At 48.7% G+C, this 11,684-nt stretch overlaps 1 protein-coding gene across 1 annotated transcript; it reads left to right on the top strand.

Moving 5' to 3' along the window:
• The first annotated feature begins 686 nt into the window (after positions 1-686).
• Positions 687-10,885, top strand: ASF1B (anti-silencing function 1B histone chaperone). Its single transcript, XM_079116627.1, has 4 exons — positions 687-977; positions 6,690-6,805; positions 9,188-9,364; positions 9,733-10,885. Exons 1-4 carry the CDS (start codon positions 869-871, stop codon positions 9,937-9,939), a joined length of 609 nt encoding a protein of 202 aa, XP_078972753.1. The 5' UTR covers positions 687-868; the 3' UTR covers positions 9,940-10,885.
• Positions 10,886-11,684: the final 799 nt, after the last annotated feature.

Below are 11,684 nucleotides of genomic sequence, written 5' to 3'. Positions count from 1 at the left end.
AGCGTCAAACGTTCACAACGTTCACAACCGACTCCCCGGCAGCGGGGCCTCACAGGCAGGAGCCCCTCAGCGCAGACCCTGGCAACGCTCACCTGCCGACAAGCGCCGAGGCGGCCAACATTCCCCGCTCTTCACCCCGCGTTCCACGGCGCCGGGGCTCAATTTCTGCTCCCTTCCGGCGAATCCCTAAGCAAGCTTTCCTCTGTTCCCGCCCCCCAAGACGATCGAGCCAATCAGCTCTCAAAAACCTCCTTTCTGCTCGCTCCCCACTCTTCTTTGCCAATCACTGCGAGCGCGAGAACCGCCCTTCCCGCCTTCTTTAGCGAGAGCCGCGCGCCACCGCTAGGCGGTTGGAGGCTCTGCCCTCCGCAGACCGCGTCTTCCGGAAGGGCGGGGCGAGGGACGGGCCACTCGCCTTGGTGCGGGAACCCTCGGGATTGGCCAAGAGAAGTTCCGCTCTCTGACTCCACCCACCCACGCCCTTGACAGCCGAATCGGAGACTCTAGGGATTGGTTCCCGTCGGAGACTCTTAGAAGTCTGGAGGTGGTCCCGCCTCCCTTGCGCTGCACGAAGAGGGAGCTGCTCTGATTGGTGCGGGGAGTCTGGGCGCGCGCCGTCTCGCGCTCCGGTATTGGCTGACGGTGGGCTCGCGCCGCCGGAGAGCGTTGACGATGATTGGCCGGAGGGTGGGGCCAGGTATTTGAAGGCGGCGCGCGGACGAGGTGAGCTCTTCAGTCGGCGGAGAGGGGCGGCGGGAGCGACTCCTGCTAACTCTGTCTACTTAGTGTCTCCCGCCCCCCCGCCCTCCGCCCAAACCGGACACAGAAGTGGGCTCCGCTGCAGCCGCAGCCGCGGCCGGGCGAGGTGATGGCCAAGGTGTCGGTGCTGAACGTGGCGGTGCTGGAGAACCCGAGCCCTTTCCACAGCCCCTTCCGGTTCGAGATCAGCTTCGAATGCAATGAGGCCCTGGCGGACGGTGAGGCTGGGCCTTGCGGAGACCCCCCACTCCCCGACCCCGACCTCCCTAATGGTCAACCCGTTAGGGCCTAATGAACCCCCACCCAACCTTTCCTGGGAGACCACACCCCCCCATCTGACCTCCTGGTGACCACCTTTTCCCCCACTGCCCACCCTGACCTCCCCATGGAGTCTCCCCCTACACCATTACCCCTCCCGTGGAGACCTCATCTCCCACCCCACTCCAGTGGCGCTCTTCCTAGGCACCAACCCGTTTTCTCTGTAGAGACCTCTTGTCTTCATTCTTTAATCAGGAGACCAAATTCCCTATGCAGATCCCCCTTTCAGCCACCCGCCCGGTTCTCCCCTTGAAGACCTCCCCTCCCATCCTCTCTCTCCTGTGATGAGCCGCTCACCTCTCTTTTTCCCAATGAAGACTCTAACCCCTAGCCCCCTTCTCACCCAACTCCCTCACTTTTTCCCCAAGGGAGACCCTCCCCTCCTGTCACCCTTTTTTCCTGTGAGGACCCCTCTCTCCCATGGCAAGACCCCATCTCCGCATTTGTCTCCCAGAAATTCCTTCTCCAACCTACTAATATTTAAACAATTCCAGCTCTTTCCCCAAATAACTGCTACTTGTTGTCTACCCCAGTGCATATGCCCCAGAACCTGGCTTTCCTCTTAGTCTCCTCCCATCCCCCATACACACGCTTCCCCTGGGGAGGGGTTGTGGGATCTCTAACTCCAGTTTTTGAATGTAACTTGGTCTTACCAGCTTGGGTTCTTTCCAGGCTCCTCTCTACCTATGGGCTTAGATGAACACACTCAGATCTGAAGGGTGGCATAGCCAGACAGGCAGGCATTAGCCAGTTCCCAGAGGTTTCCCTCCAGATTCCAGCTGACTTACTGCAAGCCATTCTTCATAGTTTTTGATGGTCTGACCTAGTCTGGGCAGTGGGTGGACTGAACCAAGCCAATGTGATCCAGCTTCAAACAGTCAGCTGGCAGGTCAACCCTTTTGTGCATCTTTCCCAAGGTGCTTTCACAGAGGGACTTATTCATCTATGCAACATAAAGGTGGACATGGTTCTCATTTCACAGATGAGAAGACAGGAGTCACAAAGAGCAAAAGATCTTTCAAATAGAGGTCTATGCACACCCAAAATCTAAGGTCACCTAGGGAGCCTTGGCACCACTATAAGGCAGTTCCTGCTTTCAGGAGGAAGTACTCCATTAGACCATTTCACTACTGTTGACTAAAGAAGAGGTAGCAGGTGAGGAGGTGGAAATCTGTGAGGTTGGACTGTGCTAACTAGCACCTCTCAGTGGCAGGTGGGTGGTTTGCCAGAAAAACTGGGCACTTGAATTAACTTGGAGCTGGTATAGTAAAATGTGTATGCTTTTGGGTGGGCCAGTTGGTAAGCTTCTCCCTGGTTTCTCTAGCTCCTTTTTAAATTAAGGAGTCTACTTGTGACTAACTATAGAATAAGCCAAGTTAAATCCTTTCTGGAACAAGGCAGGGTGTAAATAAATAAATAAAGTGTAGAATGACACTGCGGAATAAGATTTAATTTAAAAAGCCAGGAGGAGATGTAAGGAGCTAATAGGTTAAGAGATTCACAGTTCCCAGATGGCAGGAGATCAGGTTTCAATCAGCCTGTTTGTGCTTCTTGCTTTTAAAATTGGTTGCATGGTCATTACCCAGTACTTTTATTCCTTATTTATAGACTCAGAGCAGAAAGGCTACAGTCAACCTGCTGGTCATTTTTAATAGAAACAGAATGACTTCAAGTCTCCCAGTCAGTTTGTAGATGTGTTGACACTAGAGCTTGTCTCTGAGTTCTGAGTCCAGATTCTTTCTCTTTTGTTTTAATCCTGGAAGAGAAAGAAACCATTCCTTTTTCAGGAGGTGGGTACTGGGAATACTCTACTAGACACTGAGTTATGTCCCCAGCTCTTTTTATTTTTATTTTGAGACAGGGTCTTGCTAAGGTGCTGAGGCTGACCTGGAGCTTTTGATCCTCCTGCCTCAGCCCCCTGAGTCACTGGGATTCCAGGTGTGTACCACCATGCCCAGTTTCATTTTGTTTGTTTGGGTTTTTTTTGTTTTTTGTTTTTGGTGTTAGGGAATCGGAACCAGGACCACACGCATATTTAAGCACATGCTTTGTCACTGAACTGTATCACCAACCCAACATCGCCTATTTTAGAGGTGAGGCATAAGTAAAAATGACGATAAAATTTCTTGCCAAACCGACTCTCAAAATACATAATAAAATGGTGTTGTTACTAATAAGCTTGGGTAAGAAAAGTTTCCCTAACAACTTCCAGTTGGGACTCCAGACTCTAGTTCCAGCTCTTCACGACTGACCTGGCAACTTGCTTTTTCCTCCTCATAGCCTTCTTTCCGTGAAGTATAGAGAACTCGTTTCTTTCCTTCCTCTCAGTGCTGTTAGTTGAACTCTTACAGAACCTCCAGCCCCAGTTGGGGAAGGTGGCACACACATATAATCCCAGTGACTCAAGACTGAAGCAGTAGAATCATAAGTCATAGGCCAAACTTTGCAGCTTAGCATAAAAGCCCTGTTTCAAAAAGTTAAAAAATGACTGTGGATATGACTCTGTGGTAGTATACCCCTGGGTTCAATCCCCAGTACTACAGGAAGTCCTCCAGCCCCTAGTCAGGTGACCTTCATTTCCCAAGAGCGCTAAGCCCTTTATGCTCTCCTCTCAACATCTGGAAATGGATGGTTTCAAGGCATAGATCTGTGTTTAATACATTAGGTGTGCTTTGTCCCCCTTTTAGTTGAGAAATTCAATAGGCGCCAGCTGAATAAGTCATAGAAGCCGGATGTTCTGACCCAGAGCTTATACTCTGTGGTGAGACAGTTTCATCTGTGATTAGGAACAAAGACAAAAAAAGAAAGAAAGCTAGGTATAGTGACATACCTGTAATCCCAGCTACTCAGGAGACTGAGGCAGGAGAATCACAAATTTGAGGCCAGCCTGGGCAACTTAATGAACCCTGTTTCAAAACAAAAAGGATGGGGAATATAGCTTAGCAGTAGAGCACTTGCCTATCATGTGCGATGTGAGGCCCAGCAGTAGAGCACTTGCCTATCATGTGCAACGCAGTACAGTACTTGCCTATGGTGTACGAGGTGAGGCCCTAGGTTGCTACAAAAGAGACTTTCCAACTAGTTTAGCCAGTCATTTTCCCCATATTATTGGTTACATTGTTGACATTGGTTTTGTTTTCATACATAGAGGAGGTATATCTTGTGCAGTGGTCAGCTTTTGAGACAAGAGGTAGTGCAGTGAAGTTACCCGTCAACATTGCTCTGAGGCATAGGTGCACATGATACACGTACATAGTTGTGTCCTACATTTTGATAAATGTGAGTTTCTGCTGTGTGATTCATATCCCATATCTAATTCTGAAGAGAGGGTATACAATCTTCCATCAGGATTGGTTCTAGGACCCACTCAGTTACCAAAATCCACAGATGCTCAAGTCCCTTATGTAAAATAGTATATTTGCATAGCACATCCTCCATATAATTTAAATAATCTCTAAAGGACTTATAATTCCTAATACTATGTACATGATGTGGAAATAACTGTTACACTGTATTGTTCAGGGAATAATAACAAGAAAGAACAGCCTGTACATGTTCAATACAAACGTTTTGGGGGGTGTGTGTGTGTGTGTGTGTGTGTGTGTGTGTGTGTGTGTGTTTGCTTGCTTGCTGGGGATGGAACCCAGGGCCTTGTGAATGCCAGGCAAGCACTCTACCACTGAGCCACTCTCAGACCCTACTTTTTTTCTCCTAATACTTTCCATTTGTGGTCAGTTGAATCCACAGATACAGACCCGTGGATGGCAAGGGCTGGATGTATCTGAAATGAAGTCAGTTAAGTACACCCCTGCTTAAAACACATCAGCAAATGAAAGACAGCTCCAGTTTGTAGGCTCTCATTTCAGTCGTCTCCTGTGTTCCATAGGTGGTTTTATTAGCTCCTCTCACTTTGAAGTCAGTATTTCTCTGTGGCCTTCAGTTCATCCTTCTGTTTCTCTGGCTCATGTCAAGAGAACCTTTGCAGCCCATTTGCCTCTGGCACGCAGTACATTTTTCAGACCAGCATCCACCCATTCTTTGTTTAGGTTTTGCCAACAAGTATTGATTTGGACTGGACAATATCAAGTGCCTTCAGCACACTGGAGGCTTCTCTGATTTCAGGCTCCTCTTTGCCTAATCCCTGCCCCAGTACATTAAATAAATGCATACATATATGTAACGTCACTAGTTATGGGAGAAAGGCCTGAAAGAAATATACCAGAATAACAGAGCAGTGTTAGAGAAAGAGCAAGTCTAGCTTATTTTTCTGTCTTTCCATTAAGTTTTATTCCATTCATATCACACTTCTCAACAAAAATAAATTCATAGGTCTGGGGATGGAGTTCAGGAGCACTTGCCTGGCATGTGCAAGGTTCTAGGTTCAATCCTCAGCACTGCAGAAAGTAAATAAATATAAATCCATGAGCTTAACTTCCTCCCTGCAAATAATAAGAGGCTGGCGTCTGACTGAACCTCAGGAAGCCAAATGGTCACCCATATTACACAGACCTAGGGTTCCTGAGTAGAAGGGACTGGGTGAAGCTGCAAAGGAGAACAGGAAGTGGGTGTATCGAGGAAGGAGCTGGGGCTCAAGTGACAAACCTCTGTAGTCACGGCTCAGCGTCGATGTGCTTCCAAAGTTGGATGCTTGTGTGATGCTGGACCAAGGGACAGGGCAGCTTCCAAGAGTTTGCTTCCTGTGAAAATCACAGCTTGTGAAACTTCCCCCAGCTGCTGGAGCTGTGGGTTGTGTAATTTCAAAGAACCTAAAATAAGTTTTACGTCTCCTGCCAAGCTTCCCTGTACTAGCATGACCTTGCCCCTGATACACTTGGACCTCCTGCAAGAGGCAATGATCACTGGGACTTGATTGACAGGCAGGGTCTCCTTAGTTTTTTTTCTTTAAACCCTTCTGATCATACTCAGGAATCATGTTCCCCTACAGGATGGGATGCAGAGAGTTAGGGTTTGGAGGTTAATCCTGTAATACCACATTCACTGACTGAGCCCCTGTCACCCAAATATCCATAGTATGCATGACTTGCTGCCCAGTCTGGAAGACCTGTGGATGGGCTGGCTCCCCCAGCAGCTTTGCCTTGCCCCTCCTGCCTCCTGGCTGTCCTACCAGATTGGAATCTGCTGCCCTGCCCCAGTTGTCGAGGGATCCACTCTGTTCAGTGGCACCGGTCCCTGTGAGTGAAAGAGGATGCTGCTTCCTATCTCAGCACCCAGTGGGCGGAGCCCTGAAATGGCCCAACTCCCTGCTGTTCCCTCTTCCCCTCCGACTGTGTCATGTGACTCTTAATTCAGCCTCTGCCATACAGTTCACTCTCAGGCTCTAAGACACCCAAGTTCCCCCTGAGGTCCAAAGTCAAGGTCATCTGGCAAAGCTAGGCCCACAGGAGAAATGTCCCCACTGAAAGTGGAGCTTCATGCCTGTCCCAGCATTCAGTATGGTAGTGCCTGTACTTACTACCCAGTGTACATCAGTTCATGGAATCTTTGAATATGTAAGAATCTTTGCAAAACTAACACAAGAAGACCCTTTTCCTGCTCTCTTTTTGTTGAGCTATTTCGATTCCTTTACCCTCGTCCCTACCATGTCCTTGCAGACCTGGAGTGGAAGATCATTTATGTTGGCTCTGCTGAGAGCGAGGAGTTCGATCAGATCTTAGACTCAGTACTGGTTGGCCCTGTCCCAGCAGGAAGACACATGTTTGTCTTTCAGGTAAGAAAGGTGACAGCCTAGCCCTTGACTTCTCAAGACATGGGGGTGGGGGGTGCCCTGGGATGGAACCCAAGGTCCTACACACATTAGGCAGTGTAAAGCAGCAGTCAGAAGTTCAAATCCTCACTCAGCGCTTAGAATCTGTCTGACATCTCAGATGTCCTGCAGACATCTCCTTCCTACCCACCTCTGTGTCTCACCTGTTACCATGAGCCACTAATTTATAGTCATTTCTCATTATTCACAGGAGTCATGTATAACGTCACCAGGAATTAGTGAATTCCAAACTATTACCCCTAAGGGGAAATACAGACTTAGGTTCAAATCACATTTTCATCAACCTGTCAATGTGTAACCTTGTTTCATGTGTTTTTGTTTTATCATACCTTATTTAATATATATTGTTGATTCATTCATATGGCACTCAAACATTACTATAGCTCATGCCTAAGTGAAGTTTATCTAATATAAATTACCTTCAAAAGACCTTTTTACACCCTAGGGGCACTTCAGCACTATATTTCAGGGTCTTTTTTTTTTTTTTTTCTCCCTCTGGTACTGGGAATTAAACCCATAGTCCTATGCATACTAGGCAAGTGCTCTACCACTGATCTGCATCCCCAGCTCTTTTATAAAAATTTTGAGACAGGATCTTGTTGAGTTACCCAGGCTGACCTCAAACTTGTGATCCTCCTGCCTCGGTCTCCCAAGTATCTGGATTACAGGCATGAGCCACCATGCTGACCTTGGGGGTCATTTTAAAACAGCAAACTCACCAACAAAAAGCACAAAAAAGCCGGGTGTGGTGACACATGCCTGTAATCCCAGCAGCTCAGGAAGCTGAGGCAGGAGGATCACGAGTTCAAAGCCAGCCTCAGCAATTTAGTGAGGCGCTAAGCAACTCTATGGGACTCTGTGTATAAGTAAATACAAAAAAGGGCTGGGGATGTGGCTCAGTGGTTAAGTGTCCCTGAGGTCAAACCCTGGTACCAAAAACAACACACACACACACACAATGCAGAAAATATGGCATCAAAAGAAAGGGCTTCCATAGGGCTGGGGGTATAGCTCAGTGGTAGAGTGCCTGCCTAGCATGCATGAAGTTCAATCCCCAGTACTGCAAAATCAGGGCCTGCCTTCTCAGTAAGAGAACTGAAACAAGAAAGCACAGTGTTACCTCACTTGGCCTCATGTTGGAACATGAACATTGGGTGACTCCAGTTTTTCCCTGCTCTGTTCCTGTCTGCAAATGACCATGAAAGCATCACAAATGTTGGTTTTAGGATTACAAATAACTTAGCAAGTCGACAAATTTGCAAATAGAGTCTGAATAATGAGGATGAAAGGTAACTCTCAAATGGCTCTCTAATCTGGCATCACCTGACTTTTCAGCAAAGCAGACTCCAAGCTCTCCATATGATTCTTAGGAACACTAAAGTTTGAGAATCCATTCACTTACCTCCCTCTCTGCTGTAACTTCCTAATCCAAACTGCCACATCCACTCTAACCCCCCCTCATACAGCGCCACCAAATCAGTCAACAAGCCCCATCTACTCTACTCCAAAACCAGGGCCATGGGCATACAGCCTGGGCAGTTGCACAGGGCCCCATGCTTGTAATGTTCTGCTGTCACACCTGAAACTTGAATAGCTTTTGAATAAGGGGCCCTGCGTTTTCCTTTGTGTTGGTTTCCCACCAGTTATCCTGTCCACAGCCACATACCCCAAATCTGTCTGCTTCTGTTCTCCATAGCTGGGTCTAAGCCGCTCTCTCTCCAGGATACCTCCAGCCTGGCTTCCTGCCTCCAGTACAGTCCTCTACCGATCACACCATCCCACACTACCAGTCTTCTTTTCAAACCCAAGAGTAGTGTGGCACTTACCTCCTGCTGAACATTGCCCTTTCCCAAGCTCCTAATTGGCCCAGCAGACCCTGGGTGGCCTGGTATCTACCTGACCTCTTCTTATGCTACTCTCCCCTTGCCCAGGTGTCCTCCTGGGCACCCCTTTCTCTTCTTATTACAGTCACTGTTACTTAAATTGGTTTATTTTTGTTGGGGATGGAAACCAAGTCCTTATGCAGGCGAAGCAAGTGCTCTGCCACTGGGCTACATCCCCATCCAGTAGTCATCAATTTATAGTCATTCGTATGATCAATTCTGTCCCATTCAACTGAAAAGCCCCTAAGGGCAGAGAGCATACTTTCTGCTCAGTAAATGCAGGTCACTTGAGGGTTGGGGATATCACTTAGTGGCAGAGTCCCTAGCCTGCATGAGGCCCTGGGTTTAGTCCCTACCACCACAAATAAAATAAATACAGGTCGCTTGGGAATTTTCTTATTAATGACTATGGTAGTGCTAAGACCCAGAATATCTCCCTCAGGCTGATGCCCCCAACCCCTCCCTCATCCCTGAGACTGACGCGGTGGGTGTGACTGTCGTCCTCATCACCTGCACCTACCACGGACAGGAATTCATCCGCGTGGGCTACTACGTCAACAACGAGTACCTCAACCCAGAGCTGCGGGAGAACCCACCCCTGAAGCCGGACTTCTCTCAGGTGGGCCTGTTCTCCACACTTCCTGCTTCAGGCAGGCCAGTTCCTGTGCACTGGAGGGAAGTGAGCCATTAGAATCAAGAGCCAAAGTTCACTTAGATTTTTAACTTGTGCTTTGTTCTGCAGTGCTGGGTAGGGGGAGAAAGAAAGGTCTTCGTGACTCAGAGGCATGCCTTATAGAATCAGGACCAGATGGGTCCCACACCTAAGCTGTGATGTGCAGGTGGTCCCTGGAGTTTGACACAGGTTTGGCAGTAGAAATGGAAGAAGCAAACTCTGCTTTTTTGGGCTCAAGGCAGAAGTTTAGAGGGTATCCTGGGAGTAATGTGGGGGTATGGTGACAAGGATTGACATTCCTCTTCCTGCCTTAGCTCCAGCGGAACATCTTGGCCTCAAACCCCCGAGTGACCCGTTTCCACATCAACTGGGACAACAATGCAGACAGGCTGGAGGCCATAGAGAACCAGGACCCTGTTCTGAGCTGTGGCCTTCCACTCAACTGCACTCCCGTCAAGGGCCTTGGCCTCCCTGGCTGTATCCCTGGCCTCCTCCCTGAGAACTCCATGGACTGCATCTAACTGGGAAGCCAGGCCTGGCTGCACTCAGCCAGGACCACAGCCAATTTCCTGGCATACCTGGGGGGGCCACTAGGCCTCCCAGAGAGTCATGTGGGGTCATCTCAAGGACTTTGGAGCCATCTACTGCATCCAGGCCTGTCAAACGTGGCTCCAAAGAAAGAATGGGCATCAGGTCTCTTCCAGTCTCTGCCCAGAAGGATCATCTCACCTCTACTGCACAGGCCTATAAGAAGCAGGTACTTCATTGTTCATTCTTACTGACTCAGTGTTTTTTCTTTTCCACACACACTATAAATTCCACCTGCAGGCCATTGTGCCACTAAGCTCCCATGAGTGCTGTTGACCCAAAGCTCTTCCTGCCTTGAGGCTTTCTTGGTCAATGCCTGGCAAGGCTGTGGCCCTGTTGGGCTAAGGGCTCTGTCATTCCTTTCCCTTCTCAAACACCTGAGCACATCAGCTTCCTGGTGCCACAGGCAAGGAATCCTGCTTAGGGGCCCAAATAACAATTTCTGTCCTCCCAGAAAAAATTTTTACCCAGCAGCCCCTAGAAAACTCAGTTCCCAAAGGTATATCAGCAAGACGCTGAGGAACAATGGGTGTCTGTCACTCACAGCCACCTTCCTGTCATTTCCTAACTAGTCTGGCTTGCCTTGGAGGCTGCCCTGGGAGGAGATGGCATATTAGGGCTCGCTCCGTCTGGCTCGGGTTGCCATCAGGACCTTTGCTCTGGCTGCCTTGGTCTTCTCTCTGAGACACATGCTTTTATAGGCCATAGAGTGATTTCAGGCAAGGGAAATATTCAGCACCCTGAAAACCTTCCCTCCCTGCCCTGTGCCTCTATCCCTCGCTGCTATGTGGATGCTGTTGTGATTACAGTTTGTATATTAAAGGGTTTTTATATTAAAAGTGTTTGGTTGCTCTAAAAATAAAAGGCACTTCATCTCGACTGCCTCTTTCTGCTTTTGTCTCAGGTGGGCTGAGGCAGCTGCATTCCCCTCAGCTTGTGCTGTGATGTGGACTCATGTTCTGTCCGATGGTGTGGCTGGCCCTTCTCCCTTTGCTCAATGTCCTACACCAGTCTTGGAGTTATATTCCAGACTGAGGGTCGAGGAGGGGTTTTTCTTTGTTAAAACTTAAGCAAACCAGCTGTTCTGTCCATAGGTCAAACCCAGTGACTTATTAGACTTAGACCTTGACTGGCAAAAAGAATGTAATCCAAGAACATACACACAGAGACCCGCTTTTTACTTAGCCTTACTGTGTAACTCCACAGCCAGAGGTGGAGCAGTTTGGCTGGATAGCCATCTCCTTGTTCACAGAAGAGCCCCTACTTCTCCCTCCCTGGACAGTGGTTGACCTGGAGACATGGGTGCAGACAGCTGCTGGCAAAGTGCAGGTTGTGCAACACAAAGCAGGGCAACGGATCCTCTTGTAGCCGCCACAGCTAGCAGAAAGGTGGATGTGCTACTGACATCTGGTGGGTGGAAGCTGGGGGTACTGCTGAGCCCTACTGCAGGTGGGAAACCCTGTAGTATTCAGGTAATGTGTACATTAAGGAATTGTGTCCTTTCTCTGCTCCCCTAGGGCAGGTTCCTTTTGCATTGTCCAGACAGGGATTAATTAAGAGCAGGGAATCGGCCTTGTTGTCTTCAGAGTCCTCCTGTAAAATGGGCATGACGATACGTGGTAGAAGTGTGATGCGAAGTAATGTATTAAACCAGTGACGACGCTTCCAACTGCTAGCA

This window comes from Sciurus vulgaris, assembly GCF_902686455.1.
Source record: "Sciurus vulgaris genome assembly, chromosome: 16".
NCBI lineage: Eukaryota > Metazoa > Chordata > Mammalia > Rodentia > Sciuridae > Sciurus > Sciurus vulgaris.
The sequence above is the reverse complement of the archived record's forward strand: the minus strand, read 5'-3'. Positions and strand labels throughout refer to the sequence as shown.

What these genes read in the sequence shown, in the direction of transcription:
- ASF1B (XM_079116627.1), top strand. Translation starts at nt 869, where the DNA reads ATGGCCAAGGTGTCGGTGCTGAACGTGGCGGTGCTGGAGAACCCGAGC. An exon ending in CAATGAGGCCCTGGCGGACG is followed by an intron (nt 978 to 6,689) that starts GTGAGGCTGGGC and finishes ATGTCCTTGCAG; the next exon opens with ACCTGGAGTGGAAGATCATT. An exon ending in TGAAGCCGGACTTCTCTCAG is followed by an intron (nt 9,365 to 9,732) that starts GTGGGCCTGTTC and finishes TTCCTGCCTTAG; the next exon opens with CTCCAGCGGAACATCTTGGC.